Source organism: Labrus bergylta, chromosome 21 (assembly GCF_963930695.1).
Source record: "Labrus bergylta chromosome 21, fLabBer1.1, whole genome shotgun sequence".
Lineage (NCBI taxonomy): Eukaryota > Metazoa > Chordata > Actinopteri > Labriformes > Labridae > Labrus > Labrus bergylta.
Window position 1 is genome coordinate 4,020,048 of NC_089215.1, and position 18,443 is coordinate 4,038,490.

Below are 18,443 nucleotides of genomic sequence, written 5' to 3' on the forward strand. Positions count from 1 at the left end.
GGTGAAGCAGGAGCAGGATCCAGCTGCTGCAGCCCGGAGAGACTCCCTGTGATACCACTGAGGGAAGAGGACACAAGGGGGCAGTATAACACAACTCAACACTCCAACACGCTCATTAGAATAAAACACATATTTAAACTTCTATCCATCTGAAGATTATCCATTAAAGTTCTTATTTTTATTTATTTTTAGATTTATTTTTGTGCTTTTTGAGATAGGACACTGGACAGAGTCAGAAATAAGGAAGAGAGAGAGTGGGGAATGACGTGCAGGAAAAGATGGCCACAGGTCAGATTCGAACCTGAGCCGCCTGCCTCCATACATGAGGCGTGCGCACCAACCACTAAGCCACCAGCGCCCAAAAGTTTTTATTTTTTTATATATTTCAAAAAAATCCCACGAGGGAAAATTACTTTTACAACCTGTTATTGAGACACGCTACACACAAGCACCTCGAGCAGAACCAGACTTCAGGGAAAACTGTGCTGGGCTTAGAGAGTGGGAGAGAGGGAGAAGGAGACGGATAGAGACACAAGAGCAGTATAATCATCATCATCAACTTTTATTATTAGACTCAAGGTCCATTTTAAAAGACATACAATGCAAGAAATAGACAACACACATATACATTAGAATAAAAACATTCCCGCCTCTTATAAAAGGCACTTATACCTATGACTGGTAGAGTACTGCACCATAACTTGGGTTCGCATTCAAGCGACCGATAAATCTGTACATAAGGTTCCTTAATAAAGCTTGTAAGGTGTTAACTCCTGCATTCACAAATAGCTCACTTGCACGTTCCACCATGGCTTTTTAAGATCCTAAAACAATCATTGTAAGCAACCTGAAGTCTGTGCATATAACATAGTTTCATAGATAAAATGCCAATAATAATGGTTAAAAGTATGTTCACACTGATCATTCTGCAGGCCGTCCACATCAACGATCCAGAGGAACACGTTTACAAGATAAGAGAGCTCAGGAAGATATTTGGTTCATCAAATAAAATTTACATGAAGAATTACAGATAGTGACAGCAATATGATATGAATACATAAAGAGAGAGAGAGCGAGAGAGAGAGAGAGAGCGCATGAGAGTGGACCTCAGTGTGTCAGGTCTCCAAGCAGTCTGAGCCCTAACTCGGAGCTGGTCTACCTGAGCCAGCTCTCACTATAACCCTTAACCCTTATAAAAAGTTTTAAGCCTAACATTAAAGGTAGAGAGTGTGTCTGCCTCCTGGACTCTGATTGGTAGATGATTCTGAAGGAGAGCTGCCTGATAACTGAAGTCTCTACCTCGTAGGTACCCACAAGCAGGCGTGCATTCTGGGATGTTTTGGAGGGGTGATAAGACCCTATGAGCTCTTTAAGATATGATGGTGCCAGACCAGTAAGAGTAAGTAAGAAGAAGTATTTTAATTTCAACTGGAGCCAGTGCAGGAGATAAAAGTTTAACAGTACCTGCAATGTTTGAGTTGTAACACACGAGGGCGGTGTTGATAAAGAAACAGCAGAAAGCTTCTTGCATCAAAATCTTGAATTACATTCTTGGAAAATGAGTCACATAGATCCATTATAGTCTGAACAAGTAGTTCATGATACTGTTTTTCACTTTAGATATTTGTCTAATAACCTTTTCAAGTCCTCCGCTATAAGTGTGTTGGTGCTTGTACACCTTTTTCTGAGAGTTGTACAATCATTCAAGAATAAATAAGGCCACTGATCAATTGTAGTTTCTAATTTCGAAAGAAATTCATCCCATCCTTTTCTATGGCTGCATCCAGGGACATTTAGTGAATAAAAACGAAGGCGGATTAAACCTGAAGAGTCAGAAAATCTCAGCCTCTGTGGTCTCATATTTGAATACTTTCTCTGCTGATGAGTCCAGCTTAATAAATGTTCTCTAATAGTTTTGGCGCTGTTTTCATGACCCTTTATTTCAGGGTCAAGCATTTCACATCCTCGTAACCATGAAGTACATTTGAAGCATCAAACTCTCCAACTGGGGTGAGAACATCCAGAAAAAAAAAAAAAAAAAAGGATGATTCACTCGGGTTGCAGCCAAAGAGCCCGTCCAGCTGAAACTGTACTTTCATATTTGTTCTGCAGGAGGATGAGTTTAACAGATGACTCAGGCCCCACAAGTCAAAAACACATACATGAACTGAAGTGCCTTTGAGGAGGTCTGGGAAGAATACTGTGATGACTCAAATAAACAAAACAAAGAGTTAACCAGGTTCATGTTTTTATTATTGGAGTTTAGCGTACATTGTGTCAATCTGTGGCTGGAACAGAGCTTTGAGCTCGGCTCTCTTGGCTTTGAGCGTTGGAGTTAACAGGCCGTTCTCGATGGTGAACTGCTCAGGGTGGAGGTACACGTCTTTCACCTGAGGAGGAAAGAAAGAGGAGAGGTTAAAAGACAGTTAAAAGTCATTTAAATAAGACGTCAGTAGCCTAGTGGTTAGTGCGTGCGCCTTATGTACAGAGGCTGAAGTCCTCAAAAGCAAGGCGCCTGGGTTTGAATCCGATCATGTGGCTCCTTCCCTGCATGTCATTACCCTCTCTCTCTCTCTCTCTCTCTCCATTGTCCTATCTCTCAAATAAAGCCATAAAAAGCCTAAAAATAAATAAACTAATAAAGTAAAAAGTCATTTTTATGGAAAAATGTAATGGTTTGGCACAGACGGCCTAGCGGTTAGGTCCCGCCCCATGTAGGGAGGTTGTAGTCCTCCAGGCGGTCAGGCGGTTGTCATTCCCCGCTCTATTTCCCTGGTTTCCAACTATATCCACTGTCCTCTCCAAATAAAGGCAAAAAAATCGGCAAAAAAACCCAAATAAAATGAATGATTTGAGTCTTTTTCACCCAAATAAAAGTTCAGTCAGCGTACCGAGATATGGTGGTTGTCTTAACGGAACTCAAAGGGGAATTTGGGGAGTGTTGAAAGAGAGAAAAAAGGAAATCTGCATGGTCAATTTATGTTACTCTAAAGACAAAAAAATTCTTGTTTTAGCCACTAGAGGGAAAACTGAGGCAGCTTTAGTGGGACGCTGCAGCCAGAGGTTCGATCTCAGATGTGTGTAACCTCTAAAAGCAGCGGATTACAAAATGATTAAGTGTTGAGTCACTCTCTAGGAATTTAAAATGACTCAGCACAAAAGCAGAAATACATAACAGTCGATAAGTATTCCCATATCAGGTAGATAGAACACATAAAGCCCATCATAGAGCCACATGTCAGCAAACTGCATGATCTAAGGTGAGTGTGTCCAGAAGGTCTCTACATGAAGATATTGCATCTGACAAAACAGATGTTTTCATGGAACTGCCCTTAAAAACATCATGTGTCATATTAGTTAGAATCAGCCCAGCGTTGGTCTAAGAGTGGGCAGAAATGTGGATTTGTTTCAGATCTGTGTATTCCCCTTTCTGATGATCAGATCAGGACCATCTGAGGATTAAAAGTTAGTGCTGTATTTTAGTCGAGTGTTGAGTGAAACACACAGACCATCGTCGAGAAAGACTCGTTCTGTAATGTGGCAGAGATCACCTGCACACACGTCACACAGAGGAGTGGTTACCTGCTCGAACGACTTGAGTCCTGCTTCTTTGCCCAGTTTCGTCATGTCTGAAAGAATGGCTTTCTTCAATTCCTATGAGGTCAAAGAAAAGGTTACTGTTGGAGAGGCATTTCAGTTAAAAGAATCAAATCGGATGAAGTGACATTAAACACAGCCGGACTCTGCAAATCAAAATGAATATTCTGGTTTACAGCAGAAACACTGGAAGTTTAAAATGTACACTCGGCTGTGTTAGTGAGACTCCAGAGGTGTGTGAGTGGAAGTTAAAGAGACACATTACCGTGTTTTTGCAGAGTTCTTCAATGGAGCCGTTACATCCCAGACTTTTGGAGAAATCAGGAAGGACTTCAGGGTCAGGGACCACGATGGCGACCAGGCAGGCCTACAAACACAGGAGAAAGAAAAGGGATTATAAGAGGGTATGTAGGGCTGCTACATGGGAAGCACACCAGGCCTGTTTGGGGTTTGTTGCCTTGCCAAAGGGCACCTCAGCATCTGGTACACAGGGAGTGTATGTGTGTGTGTATTCAGTAGCAGTTGCTCAATAACAGAGTTTAAACCTGAATTTCCCCAAGACGATTCATTTTTTTTTTTATATTCAGAGTGTGAAGGTGCTGGTGATTACCTGCAGACTGTCTCCATGCACAAACACCTGGGCCACCGGTCCACTGCGCACATACACGTTCTCAATCTTCTCAGGAGCGATGTACTCGCCCTGAGCCAGCTTGAAGATGTTCTTCTTCCGGTCGATGATCTTCAGAACTCCACTCTGTTTCAGGAAACAATCAAAGTGCACAAAAACAAAACATCAGATTTGGACTTTTCTATTTCTACTTTTTTTTTTTTAAATTATTATCTGATTATCTTATCTTCTATTCTAGTTACAAAACAAAGGTGAAGTTTGGTTAACATAACCCCATGTACACATTTCTTCCTTATATGTTTGTGCTTAAATACCAGTCACTGTAAAGCCCACTTTTCCATCCCAGGGGATAAAAAAAAAAAAGCATTTCTCGTTCTAAACCTAAATTCAAACAGAAACCGAAGGAAATGTGATGCCTTTGAAAGTGAGTCGCCTACTTTGCTTCCTTTTTTCCCCAGCAGCATCCCAGTCCCAGCAGGATCTCAGTAAGTAACTCTCCCAGTTTGAAATACTTCAAACATGTTCACCTTTTAGCCCGGGTTAGTTCTGCTGCTGCTCGAGTCTTTAGGTGAAGCTAACCATCTCCTGGCCACAGATTCAATTTCATTAATTTGACACGTGTATTAAACTAAAATGCCAAAAGAAAAAGAGAATCACCATGTTTTCAGAAACATCATGTGTGAGGAATCTTTAAAACATTCGTCTCAGTGTTTGTGAAAAAAAAGGAATAAGAATAAATGAGGGACTCGAGGGCTCGATCCACAAACTCTTTTCATGTGGTGCAGAAGAGCTTTAGGTCGTTCACCCTGGACTAATCACTGCACTCATCTGAATGTGGTGTAGTAAATATGAAACTGGCATTCCCCCCCCCCCCCCCCCCCCCCCCAGTTGTCTGTGTTTCGGTTTCTTCTTACTGGAAGCCATTTTCCGACGTCTCCTGTGTGGAGCCAACCGTTCTCATCCAAAGCCTCCGCAGTCTTCTCCGGGTCTTTCAAGTACCCCTTGAATACATTTCGACCCTTGATGCAAACCTGGAAAAACATCAGAGAGAAGAAATGAAGTTTGGACGTCGAAGATATTTTAAGCAAACCTGGAAAAAAAAACGGGATGTACATGTATTAATATGTATACGACAACAATCCTGTTTGCTTACCCATCTCAGCATGTTACTTTTACTCACAATGGCTTTGCCAAGTTTTGAATTTTCTTTTACAAAATGTTTATTTCTCTCTTCTTTTATAAGAATGTTTAAACAACTGTGTCTTATACCTGTTTTAATGGTTTCTCTTTACTTTGTGAAAAACGTTTGTAACTTCGACTAGCTGCAAAACATGTTTTAATTTTGCTCTGAATAAAAATTTAAATAAAAATAATTTAATACTTAAATTGATTAAAAATGTACTCTGAAGTATGAAATAAAAAAAAATAAATAAAAAAAACTGGATATTCACTGAGCTTTAAAGATTGCTTTAAAGTCTAATCTGTGGGCCTCTCCACATCAGGTTCAATCCTGGTCGACACATAACCGTGAGAAAGGAGGGACAAAGTTTCTTCATGGTTTAATATGATTCTAGAAAACGGTGACTTTACTCTTTCTTTATTTTAAACATTAACATGTGTTTAAGATTTCTTCATTCTTGTACATTCACAACTTGAGGATCGGAGTCTTTAAGTCTTCTTTAGTTTAGTTTTAAAACACTGAAAGTTGTCTTTGGATTCACAGGTGATGAAAAACAGAAACTTCTTCATATTTTAAAGTGATGTTGTCAAGTTTCAAACTGAATTCTCATTCTTTGTGGAGCAGGACACGCTGACTCTGCTGCCTCTCGAGCTCTTTAACTCCCTCTGATCAGGACGTCGTTTTGATATCGTTAACCCCTCGTCATCTCACCTCCCCCTCTCCGTTTGAAGCAAAGTAGTTCATTTCTTCAACATCCACCAGCTTCACCACGTTACAGGGCAGCGGCGCTCCGACGTGTCCTGTGGTAAAAAGGATCAAGTTGAACAAACGTACAAATCTTAAATTAGACGAGTGATTTGTTATCAGATCAACTCAGGAGGGGTGTTAAAGCGAGGGGGGGGGGGGGGCTTCATACCCGAGGTGGCGTCTCCCGGCATGGTGAAGGTGCAGGCGGCCGTGCACTCGGTCTGACCGTACGCCTCGAAGATCTGACAGTAACAGAGACAGAGGAGTGATCAACACAAGCTGGATACTGCTTCGCAATCCTGTTTCATACCATTGACTTGAACCAGTCCAATTAAGTGGAACCCTTCTAAACTTTTAATAGTCCCTGAAGAGCGATTGGTTTTGCAGCTATAGGTATTAAAAGGACAGAAAAAGACAAAACACATTTAGAAAGCTAACAAGACAGGACTTAAAGGCAGAACATGCGATTTTTTGATCCAGCAGATGTCGCCCTTGAGCTCCAGCATGAAACCAAAACAACTTGCGCTGCATTGTTGTGTTAGCATGCTAATGTCAGCTAATTTATTCTGCTCGTATCTTCACACTGCATGTAAATTTACCTGAAATGAGCGTGATCTAGAAACACAGTTAAGCAGTGAGTACAGTATGTTATTCTTCTTTTCTCTAGTCCCTCAATTAAACTACTTTTATACACGAGGGGAGGAGTCAGCCGGCCGTCTGGGCGATGTAAACAAACTGAAGATAGGACTCTGAAAACTCTGAAAACATCACAGACAGTGGGACTCGGGTGTTACACCCATTGTAGACAGTCATGACTCACAGAGTTATTTTCCGACTTGATTTCTGGTACATTTAAATGTGAAAAATCACATATTCTGCCTTTAAGGTAAACTTGAAAGAAGTTTGAAAAGGAGAAAAAAAGAGGATGAATTTAGATTACCTGGCAACCCAGAGCGGCCCTCAGGAAGTTGAGGACAGGCTGAGAGATGGGTGCTGCCCCCGTCACCATGACCCTCACTCGACCCCCGAAAGACTCCTACACAGACAGAATGATTCAGCAGGTGAACATTCAGAGGATGTATTTGAGTTGTTATAATGTTTAGAACACCTGAAGCTGCACCTGAACTTTTTTGAAGATGAGTTTGTCCCACAGGCTGTTTTTCCTGATGATACCGTCCTTCACCTCGGCGTACTTCCTGTCCACGGCGAAGTTCAGCAGCCACTTCTTGAAAGGTGATTTGGCTCCACTCTGAACCTAGTGTGTGACGGGAGAGTTTTCTTTATTTACCGTGTTTGAAATGAGACACTTGATGGGGTTGATGTTGAAAGCAGAACGTGAAGGAAAGCGTGGGCGGGGGAACATCAGACAACAATGTCTTACTTTGTCGTAGACGCGGTTGAGGAGTCGAGGCACGACGGGGAAAATGGTGGGCCGGAGGGTTTTCATGTCATCTGGCAGCAGTCTGATGTCTCCCTGGAAGAATCCCACCCTCGCTCCAGCACCGTACACCGCCGTCTGGAGGAAACAGAAGAAAAACACTTCAATAAATCATCTTGAGTTTTAAAAACAAAAGGGTTGAAAACGTGTTTTTATTAATCTGGACCTCACCTGAACGACTCTCTCAAACATGTGCGCTAACGGCAGGAATGAAATGCTGACATCCTCCGTATTGGGGACGATTGATGACTGTGGGATGCACAGAGGCCTCTGATTAGCAGAAGTTCAATACCATATACACTCAAATGAACAATGTAATGATCTGTACCTCAAAGGCTTTAATGACACCTGCAGCATCTGAGACCACGTTCTCATGGGTCAACATCGCTCCTTTGGGGTTCCCTGAGAGAGAAATACAAAAAGTATTTCACAAGTAGATTCCCTTTAACATAACGTTACCAACAAGAATTGAATTTGATGCTCTTGTCAAAGGCCTCTTATTTTACTCTACTCCTCCTTGTTGCATTCAGTACAGAAAATGTGTGTTTTCAAATTAAGAAAAAATCCCTAAAACTGAGGTTTGTAACTTGGACCAGTTCAAGGAAAGTAGTCCATATCTTGGCAAATATTTAGAAAAGAGCCCCGACCGATTTATCGGCCAGCTGATTAATCTAGCACCTGCAATGCTAACATATTCTTCTTAGTTAGCATCAATCAAACTTTATTTGTATAGCCCTTTTCATACAACAAATGTTTCCCAAAGTTCTTTACATCAACATAAATCAAACAGCAACAACATGACTCCCTCCCCCACCCCATACCACAATCCAAACACTAAGGTCAAAATAACTAGATAAGAAAAGGTACTGAAGAAACGCTAACATTTTATTCTAAATGAGGAAACACAGGAGGTTCAAAATGTAATAAAACTAGATGAAAGCATGCTTAATTGTCGGTTAACTCAAATTCATCAGAAATATTGGATCAATTAATTTGTTTACGGGGGGAAAGGGAAAGTCCTCAATTCATTTCATCCTGCAGGATTCATGAATGTCTGCAGCAATCATTCCAATAAGTGAGACTTTTCACTCATAAACAATGATCATCATGCAACAAACTTTCCACTTGTTCTGCTGCTGATCCTTTGAGAGTCAAACATCAGGGAGGCATGGAGGATTTGTGATGATCCGAGGTTGATGCTACATTTTTTGGGGATTCATTTTTTCAGCTTGGTTGATTTTTCTTTAAATCATGAAACAAACAAAGGAGTGTAAGACGATCACCTGTAGTGCCACTGGTGAAGCAAACAATGCTGAGGTCTTCTGGCTTTGGCGGCTGTTTGGACATAAAAATCAGCTGATCAGAACAGCGTGCAGCTTATTACATCTCAAAAAAGAAATCAAATGGACTACATGAACTTACCACTGGTTCATGGAGGTGACTTTTCCCCAGAGCCTGGAGAACAAAACAAGAAAATGTTTTCAATCATGTTTGTGCTTCTTACAGAATCATCTGCAGGGACAGATCTAAAACAAATAAACTGAACCAGGATAAACACAACCAAAGACTCTCTCTCTGTTACCGATCATCTGTTGAGCATTAAATACCTCCACATCCTCCATGGACACGATGTCCACCCCGCACTTCTTCCCCCTCTCCGCCAGCTCGGAGCTGAAAGGGTCCATGATGACGACGGTTTTGAGAACAGGGGTCTGCTCCGTCTCTCGTGCCTGCAGCAGCGTTTCTGCTTTGCTCTGATTGTCGCAGAGAACGGTGGAGATCTCCGCTGAAAGAATTAAAAACGTACACCGATCGTTATGTGAAAATACTCTATGAGGAGATACAGAGGTCAGATCTGGAGTCTCTAGAGGGGATAGGAGAATATTTGCTGACATCATGTTTTGTGTTCTTTTTTTTAATCGTTTCTGATTTTATTGATTGAATTAAATGTAGGTGGCATTTTATTTTATGTGTATTTAGTAATGTTTTTTTGTATTGCCCTGTCAAAGCCAAGTATAATTAGATATCTCCTTGTCCTGACTGTACTTTTAAGGAGTTCCCAAACTTTTCAGCCCATGACCCCCGGAAATAAGGTGCTATAGACCGGGGACCCCCCCACTGTCCATGGAGGTGGTTAAAGCATTTAGCACACTTATAGGCCTCTCCAAACACTTATTCCTCTCCAGGAACAAGGGAGACAGAACATCAGTCTGACTATAAAAAGGTAAGGGCAGCGAGTCTCACAACTTACAAACAGCTTTGACTGCCTTTTCCCATTTTCCTAAATTGATTAAAAGCATGCTAAAGTTCAACACATAGCATACAACTTTAACGAGGAAAACGTTTTGTACATTTGTTGCTGCTGCTGTTTTGAATGCACATCTTTTTGCACGTTAACTTTTTTATGTCTGTATTGTATCCTTTAGATTTTTTAAATACTTTTACAGCCTTGGTTCAGAGAGAGAGACAATTCTTCTATTTTTTCTGTATGTCTAATATGTATGACAAAAATTGACAAAGACTCCTGGTCTGATGGTATCTTGCAGGTTCTGAAATTCAGCTACAGCTGAAAACCAACAACTAGAGGACGACACTGCTTTGTCTACAAAGAGAAACCAGAACACTTGCAGCACTAAAAGTTAGTCCCTCACCTACAGATCCTGCATTCATACATTTGTTCATACAGACACAAGAATTGCATTTAAACTGATTTTAAAAAACTTTCAGAAGCTATAATGACATACAGAAGATCCTTATGATCGTAGCTTGAAGACTTTTGTTGATGTTTGATTTACATACATGAAGTGTTATTTGTCAGATTGATGTGGTTGCAGAGTCAGAGCTAAAAGACTTTAAAGGCAACACATGCAGAGCTGACAAAATCAAAGCTACTAAAATAAAAATGTTCTTGTTGTAAATCGTTGTGTAGTCATCAGATAAACAAAAATCTGTGTGGGTAAATCAGTGAGAAGAGATTAGCACAATCTCGACACAGATCCCTGCAGGGATTGGAGAGTTAGCGGCCTCGGTCTCAGCTTTGTAATTAGCAGCATTAAGAGTGCAGGCGAAGCTCCAATTACCTTGGTTTATAATGAACACCAGAGCCTCAGGACCCAGGGTGTCGTACAGGGGGACCGCTACCATGGAGTAGGTGTAACAGGCCAGTTCCCCGATAATCCACTGAAATAAGACAACAATGACAGCATGTTCAAACTAACAACAACACTCCTGTTGTCCCTTTTGAAATGTCCGTGCTCACCTCAGGTCTGTTCTGAGCGAAGATGCCGATAAAAGTATCCGATGTGGGCTGTAAACCTTTGTGAAGCAGCCCTGACCCCAGGTGCTTGGCTCTATCAGACACCTTCGGGCGGAGGAAGTGGAGGAAAGGTCAGCGGGAGTCATCAGCATAGTTTGGTTTTTTTTCCAAATGTTTTGGTGTTGCATGCTACGTTACCTGTTTGTATTTTAGCCACTGGTATGTCCTTCCTGGCTTCCTGTAGCCCAAACATGGTCCGTTACCTACAAATATGATAACAAGGGGACAACATTAGGCTATGTGTATTTCACGGTTTAGACACTGCTGTCCTTTTCTTTGCATTAAATAATAAAAAATAAGTCTCAGATCTCCCCAAAACATGTGTGTGAAGTGTCTTGTTCTAAATCCACTCTGATCCTGTCTTTGATCATGTCTATAAACCCCTCTATTTCAGCCCTGATCAGAACAGGCTGTTTCTGTGTCTGTACCTTTAAATATGTAAATGAGCTGTGTCTGACCACGCCCCCTCTCTGGAAGGTTATATACGTCTCGGGCTTTCTCGCTCCATGCTCGATTGTTAACGGTGAGAAGGCAGACTCAGAGGGCAGAACAAACACCTAGCTGTGGGAGTGTCACCCACCTGGGGGAGGGGCTACTGCCCTTTGTGATGTCATGAAGGGGAAATCTCCAAACGGCCTGTTTGAGCACACATTTTCTGAAAAGTGGAGCAGGCTAGGGTCACATTGAACTACTCTGACTTTCAACTCTAACTCCAATCACCAAAAAAAGAAGAGCTCTCGCTACAGCCAGCGGCTCCTTTGTCTTGAATGATTTACAGTTGATAAAAGTTATAAAGTAAACCGGTGAAACACTGATAGCAGGAAGGCCCATCCTGTTGGAGTGACTGATTAAGTGACAAGTTGATCGAAATTTCAAATCACCTGAAACTTTAAGACCCCTCTGAAACACCTCGTAGAGGGTCTTGGCTTCATCGTAGTGAAACGCTGTCAAGTTGTTGTTGTCCTCGAGCAGTGCACTCTTCCTCGCTCCATCCTGAGGACAGCAAACAGAAATCACATTAAGAAACAACAGCTCCCTCACACTTCAGAGTTCCCACAGTCTTAATTACAAAGGGAGATTTTCTGTTCCCATCTTTTGAAAGTTAGAGACAGGAAACATTGGGACGAGAGGTCGGGGGATGACATGCAGCAGAGGGCCGAGGCTGGATTCAAACCCACTGCCGCTACGATGGAGATTGTTAAAGCCTCTGTACATGTTGTGCACGACATGAATGCTAGTCTTTCTGGCCCATCTTTTCCCATTTTTTTTAACCATAAAATAGGTCCAGGAGTAATATTTATTAATACTGTGCAAATATCAAATCTTTCATTGTGTCTCTAAGCTAACAGGCTACAGGACAGAAATGCTAAGGAAATGCTGCACAGCTGTTTGATTTCAGAAGCCAATGTATCGTGTATACCGTCCCCAAGGATAGTGGGAGTCAAAAGTGGCTTGAATTTATTTTTCTGAAAAATCTGAGCATTTGGATCACACTGTGATCATCATACGTTTGGACCGTTTTCCTACTATTTGGACGATACAGCTCAGGTTTCATCGATGAGCTGCTAATCAGAAACAAAACTCCAGGTTCTTTCCAGATCTCCAGAGAAACCGGTTTGATTTATGTAAAACTACAATAAGATGTTTTTTTTGGTACTTCAGAGGTCACACAAAGATCTCAGAGATGATGTCATGACTTAAATTAAGTGTGGGACCTTTAAACTTCATTCACTCTGCTGTCTTCCATCCGTTACCTTGATGCCCAACGTTTGGCATTTGAGGTCGACGGGGGTCCGGATGGGACTGGGTCGTGTGTTGAGGTAATACAGAGTGGCACCAAACACGGCCAACAGCGAGAAGATGGCCGGGGTCGGGAGAGGAGAGAACAGCAGCGTGATGAGGGAATCCATGATGCAAGGCCTGCTGGGAGACAGAAAAATGTTGGCTTTGACGCGACTCAGGAATAATAAATATAACAGTTTAATCTCTGAAACGACGACATATTGTGCAATTCTGAGCTCCCTGACACTTCCCTCGATGTTTTCTCCGGAGCAACTGGAGGTCAAAGTCAATGTGTCTTGTGCAAGAGAGTTCCTTCTTATCACTCACAACTGAGTCCATCCCATGAATGTCAGATAATAACATATGGTTCATTCATACAGTGATTGAAGCACAACGTCTTGGTGTTTAAATGCGTCGATCCTCCACTCTTAAAACATTTCAGAAATGAATCAAATGTTTTCACTAAGTCATGTCTATTTGTCTCTGCATTATATTTCTGGAGTCAAGGGTATCATTTTATAAAACATACAAAGAATCTTACTGGTTACATGCCGTTTGTTGCGCACAAGCTGTTGCAAATTTCTAAAGTGAACTATCGCCACGCATCTGGTGTCATAACTCATGAAGATTATTTAAAAACATCTCATTGTCAAATATCAATCAATTCAATGTACAACTCTTCATTTAGAAAAAAATCCATGTCATTGTCATGTCAATTGCTTTAAAAATCATGATTGAATGACCAGTTTTGTCGCTTATTTATTTACAACATGACCTGAAGTTGAGCCCCGTTTCTCTTTTGGTCACTTTAAGAATATTACTTTTAACCGCCATGCGATACCTGCCTGTAAGTGTTTTGTTTTATGTTTGATTGTTGACTAATCATTGTAGTAATTTCAAGCTTTTTTAATTATTTCTAACTGTATTATAAATATTTAATTGTTCTTATTGCATGCATCTCATTTTGTTTGTCATGTATGTATTTATTCTCGGCGTCATTGTGAAGGAGAGTCGCCCTCAATGATCTCTCCGAGAACGTCAATAAAGGTTGAAGATGATTTTAAAGGGACAGTGGAGCTCAGGCTAATTTCCATCTGTAGTCCCTTTGCAGGTTGGTGGTTCAGATGTATTCACATTTACATAAAAAACCACAACGACGAGCACAAACCAAACAACAACATAGACTGAACGTTAGCTGACACATATGTACGAGTATAAAAAGTGGCTGTGCAGGTTGTTCTGAACAAACCAGGAGAAAGTGACCCTCAGAGTTAAAGAGCTTAATATCATGGTGGCTCTCCTACCTGCTGGTGTCCTCTCAGTTGTTTCTCTCTGCTCTCAGGAGGGCAGGAGTGTGTGAGCTTTGTGTGTGTGTGTGTGTGTGTGTGTGTTAACAGCAGATCCTCTTCCTCTGTTTTGCAGGAAGAAGAACTCATAAAAAAACAATCATCAGGAGTTGAAGGAAACCTTTGCACCTTGGACACCGTCGCTTCCACTGATAAAAAGAACACAAGGGGAGATATGGAAACGTTTAATTGTCGCTGCTGCTGGAGTGATAATTGAGATTCTGTACAATAATACTAAAAGGTCATTTTATTCAGCTTACATGACCAAAAGTTTAAGGACTCATTGTGCTTTATAATTCTCATCTTACAGCTGTAAAATTAAAGTTACTGTAAAATTCATTTAGTGGTAATATAAAGGTTGAGCCAACTCAAACTACTTCATATAAAGGTTGGATAGTTAAATATCATTTTGTAGCATTTTTACCCTTTTTGAACCATGCATCTCTGAATGCACCAGCTAAATAAATCCAGAATAACAGAACTGTTTTTACATGTATGACAGGACAGATGGAAAGAGTTTATTTATCCTGTGAAGGAATGGGAAAAGGACTTGAGATTGTTTATCACTTTTCTTGTCTTCTGACTACTCAAAGCACTTTTCCTCTGCAGGTCACACCTACACATTCACACACTGATGGTAGAGGATGGTATGTAAAGTGACCATCAGAAGTAACTAATCCCATTCATAAACATTCATAAACTGCAGACAAAGCAGCGGGAGAAATTTGGGGTTAAGTGTCTTGCCCAAGGACACATCGGACATGTAGCTACAGGAGCTGGGGATTGAACCCCTAACTTTCTGGGTTGGAGGACGACTGAGTCACAGCTGCCCCTAAACGTTTAACCTTTCAGCTAATTTTTCTTTTGTGCTGACAGAGTTAGAGGGGGAATGGGGGATCATCTGAAATATGTAAGGAAGCAGACAAACAATAACAACGGCTCCCTTTGAAATGCAGCCGAGTAGAAATATAAAGAAATATAAAATTGCACATCACTTTCACTTTAATAGGCTTAATGCATGTAGTAAATGTCTATATTTTAAGTCATGCTTTAAACATGTTAGTGTGATTTATGAGCTTTTTAAAGAGGGAGGTTAAAATCAATTTATGTTTTTATTAACAGGATGTTCCGCCAGCATTTTTTGATCGTACTCCAGATTGATAATCTTCATCGATAAGATGATGAGGTCGCATGAAGGCCGAGATGCTGCAGCTGATGAAAGGTCGACACTTTTTATCTCTCCGTTTATCGTGTTCAAAGTCTTCACAGTGTCATACAAAAAGTGAACACACACACCAAGGAAACATCAGAAAGGCCTCTGGAAGAATATTCTAGCTGCAGGTAGAAATCACTGCAAGTCTAGAATCTGTCCCCACATCTGCCCTGATTGGAGCTACATTGAACTTGGTGTGAAAAACATTTATAAAAGCTAACACTTTCATTGTGTTTACATTTTGGGGTTTTAAGGTCAGAGAGTAGTTATCAGCGGGTTCTGCAGATTGTTTCTGTTACTTCATGCTAACGTGAGGAGAAGATAAGATGACGAGGAATGCTCATCAAAGGAGGGTCAAAGAAAGTGGGAGAGGAAGATGCCGTATGGCTGACCAAAAAAAACTTAAACGTACAATTTTTCAAAATAAGAGCGAAAGAGGAAGAACAGAAGAGTGGAAGTAGTAGTAATTTTTTTTTTTAAATGCACCGAGCTTAGCTTTTAAAATAGCTCAGTTACAACTACAACACACTGAAAAACACTTTTATCTGAATGGCCTCTTTAGATGATGGTTTATCAAAACTGTCTCGACTCCCAGCTTCATGCATTCACTGAGCACAGCACAACATCTCCTGGCCTGCGTCTCGAGTGTGAGTGCTTTGGTTCTGGGGTGCGATCTGCAGGTAAAGGTTCATTAGGAGAAGCTTTGAATGGTCACCTGGTGGGATTAGCAGAGGAAGTAGTTTGGGGCCAGGCGGAGCATGGATCCCCCTGAGAGAGAGAGGGAGAGAGAGAGAGAGAGAGAGAGAGAGAGAGAGAGAGAGAGAGAGAGAAAACAGCTGAAGCCAGGAACACCACTAATGCACAATCTGCTCACATGTGGTCATTAGCACCTTAAACTGCACGCAGGTGTGACAGCTTCTCCGCAGCCAGCGAGGCTCAACCTGCCTCTGGAGCTCTCTGCAGCCCTGCACCAGCAGATCCAGCTTCCCAGGAGATCTGCACAGTTAACACTTTGACTGTTTTTTTTCCTCTCTATGGATTATTTATTTCTATTAGATCTCACGCTCTAGATAAAAACACACTTTCCCAGGCCCTTCTTCTTCTTCATGACCTTGACGCATTGGAAGTGTGTAAGCCTACCTGTTAGGACCGGAGGTGACTTATCCTGAACTTTCACCCTGCATGGATTTATGATCAGAAAGTGATAACTAAGCAGACTGGATGTAACCTTTGGAGTTAACAGATTGAACACAGGTTGATAAAATATAATCAGGGACTTAAATCACACACTAATCTTCCTTAATTATATCAGATAAGGGTTTTTCATGTCTGACATTATTTTGGACTGATGATTTGCTTACTTTTGTTGGGTTAAAACTGAATGGAGCAGGGTACACACAACAAGATAATCTGCCCGACTGTCTGCTCGGAATAATAAATATAATAATAAATATTAAACATGTTCAATATTTACGATTATAAATCCTGCTGTGTGTGTGTGTGTGTGTGTGTGTGTGTGTGTGTGTGTGTGTGTGTGTGTGTGGTGGGGGGGGGGAGAGCACGGACTCTGTGGATTGTCACGTGGAACGGAACAACAGCCAATAGGGAAGCAAGCTGACTGAAGCAGGAAGCACAACAAACATCACCATGGCGACAGCAGCACTCGCGAAGCATAAAGTTAAATGGATGTCATCCATTCAGGACCAACTTGTTGAATCCAAATGACAAAGAAAGGAGTTGGACCGAAATGTTTACCGTCGAGGATGTTGCCTCCCAGCTGCCCATCATGTTAGTTTACTCTGAAGTCGCGTCTGAAGTCGCGAGATTACACGTGTTGACGGTCGAGACTCTGGTTGTTGGTGAATTTATCTGTGTGGTGCTTAATTGATTTTTTTAAAGCGTTTTAAAATACTGAGTGAGTTTCTTAATTGAAAACCTCCCTCTCTAAATAGAAATGAGGATCTCACAATAATCATTCAATCGGCTACATATCAAAATAAAGACTTAATACCTTAAAAAAGTGTTTCTTCTGCTTGTGCTTTTAGTTTCGTTAGTTGCTTAGTTGATGAAATTTGTTTTTTATTTGTATTTTTTTTTCTCTGTAGCACTTTGAGATTTTTTTTCAAAAATGTAAAGAGCGTTACAAATTAAATGTATTATTATTATTAGTAGTAGTATTAAAAATGTGTTTCTTACTCCTGGGGACCCACTGCCAAGTTTGAGATGTTTCCTCTCCCAACACACCTGATCCAAATGAACTGGTCTTTATCAGGACCAGGGTTTAAAAAAAAACTGCCTTAAAATAATGTGATATTTTTTTTTTAAGATATTGAGATTGAGAGTATCTAAATAAGTATTAATTTCCAGCAAATATTGAGTAAGTACAAAAGAAATATCAGAAAACTTTTGAAAATTATTTTTTGAAAAGTGTTTCCCAAAGTGCGGGTCAGGGCCCCCTGGAGGGTCGCGAAACATCGAGATGGGGGGTCACGAGATATTTTCCAAAAACACACAAACATTTTTAAAAGATTTAAAATTGCATATTTTACCCATTATTGTAAACAGATATTTAAAATAAATCTAGTTCAATTTTAAATAAAATCAAAGTGTTTAAGCAAGCTTTATGTAAGTGTTTATTTTATATTCTTAATCGTGAGTTTGCATATGAAAGCGACAATGTAGATGTCTGCTGCTCTTTACATCTAAAAACACACTCACACACCTTGTTAAAAATTGTTAAATAATGAGAAGCTTTCTCATAATAACGAGTAAATATCTCAAAATGGTAAATGGACTTGAGCTTGTAAAGCGCTTTTCTAGTCTTCTGACTATTCAAAATGCTTTCACACCGCATGTCACACCTACACACTCACACTGAAGGCAGAGGTTGCTGAGTAAAGTGAGCACCAGAAGGAACTAATCCCATTCATACCCATTTAAACTCTTTTATTAAATGACTTGTAGGATACATTTTTTTCCACCACAATGCAAAAACTGGCCGTCAATAGAAACGAGAATCATGAGAACAAAACAAGCACTAAACATCATGAGACCTTGATGCATTGAGACAGATCTAATTATCATCAACCGTAAGAGGATAATGTGCTTAGAAAAGACGTCCTTTGGACTGCAGGCCAACTGCTTCATTGAGAGTAAAAATCTCATTAAAGACACCCTGTATTGATGACCTACTCGC

The 18,443-nt window shown here is 40.8% G+C and overlaps 1 protein-coding gene across 2 annotated transcripts; it reads right to left on the minus strand.

Annotated features, from left to right (window-relative positions):
- Nucleotides 1-2,231: 2,231 nt before the first annotated feature.
- On the minus strand, nucleotides 2,232-14,125 carry acsl5 (acyl-CoA synthetase long chain family member 5). 2 transcript variants are annotated; one of them, XM_065949846.1, is made up of 21 exons: nucleotides 13,993-14,125; nucleotides 12,661-12,826; nucleotides 11,788-11,899; nucleotides 11,045-11,109; nucleotides 10,850-10,951; nucleotides 10,671-10,770; nucleotides 9,198-9,376; nucleotides 9,013-9,045; nucleotides 8,874-8,925; nucleotides 7,919-7,992; nucleotides 7,762-7,839; nucleotides 7,534-7,668; nucleotides 7,273-7,407; nucleotides 7,093-7,188; nucleotides 6,322-6,394; nucleotides 6,117-6,205; nucleotides 5,140-5,256; nucleotides 4,208-4,351; nucleotides 3,863-3,964; nucleotides 3,583-3,654; nucleotides 2,232-2,390 (listed from the first exon to the last, which is right to left on the minus strand). In XM_065949846.1, exons 2-21 carry the CDS (start codon nucleotides 12,814-12,816, stop codon nucleotides 2,253-2,255), a joined length of 2,052 nt encoding a protein of 683 aa, XP_065805918.1. In that variant the 5' UTR covers nucleotides 12,817-12,826; nucleotides 13,993-14,125; the 3' UTR covers nucleotides 2,232-2,252. The 2 variants fall into 2 exon arrangements, with proteins under 2 accessions (XP_065805918.1, XP_020486472.2); XM_020630816.3 differs by having other exon boundaries at nucleotides 12,661-12,829; nucleotides 13,993-14,112.
- Between the last annotated feature and the right edge of the window lie 4,318 nt (nucleotides 14,126-18,443).

Excerpts from the sequence above, each read along its gene's own strand:
- acsl5 (XM_065949846.1), bottom strand. The coding sequence starts at position 12,816 with ATGGATTCCCTCATCACGCTGCTGTTCTCTCCTCTCCCGACCCCGGCC. Across the intron at positions 9,377-10,670 it reads GGTGTTCATTATAAACCAAG|CGGAGATCTCCACCGTTCTC; the intron begins GTAATTGGAGCT and ends TAATTCTTTCAG. Across the intron at positions 6,206-6,321 it reads GCCGGGAGACGCCACCTCGG|GACACGTCGGAGCGCCGCTG; the intron begins GTATGAAGCCCC and ends TTTTTACCACAG.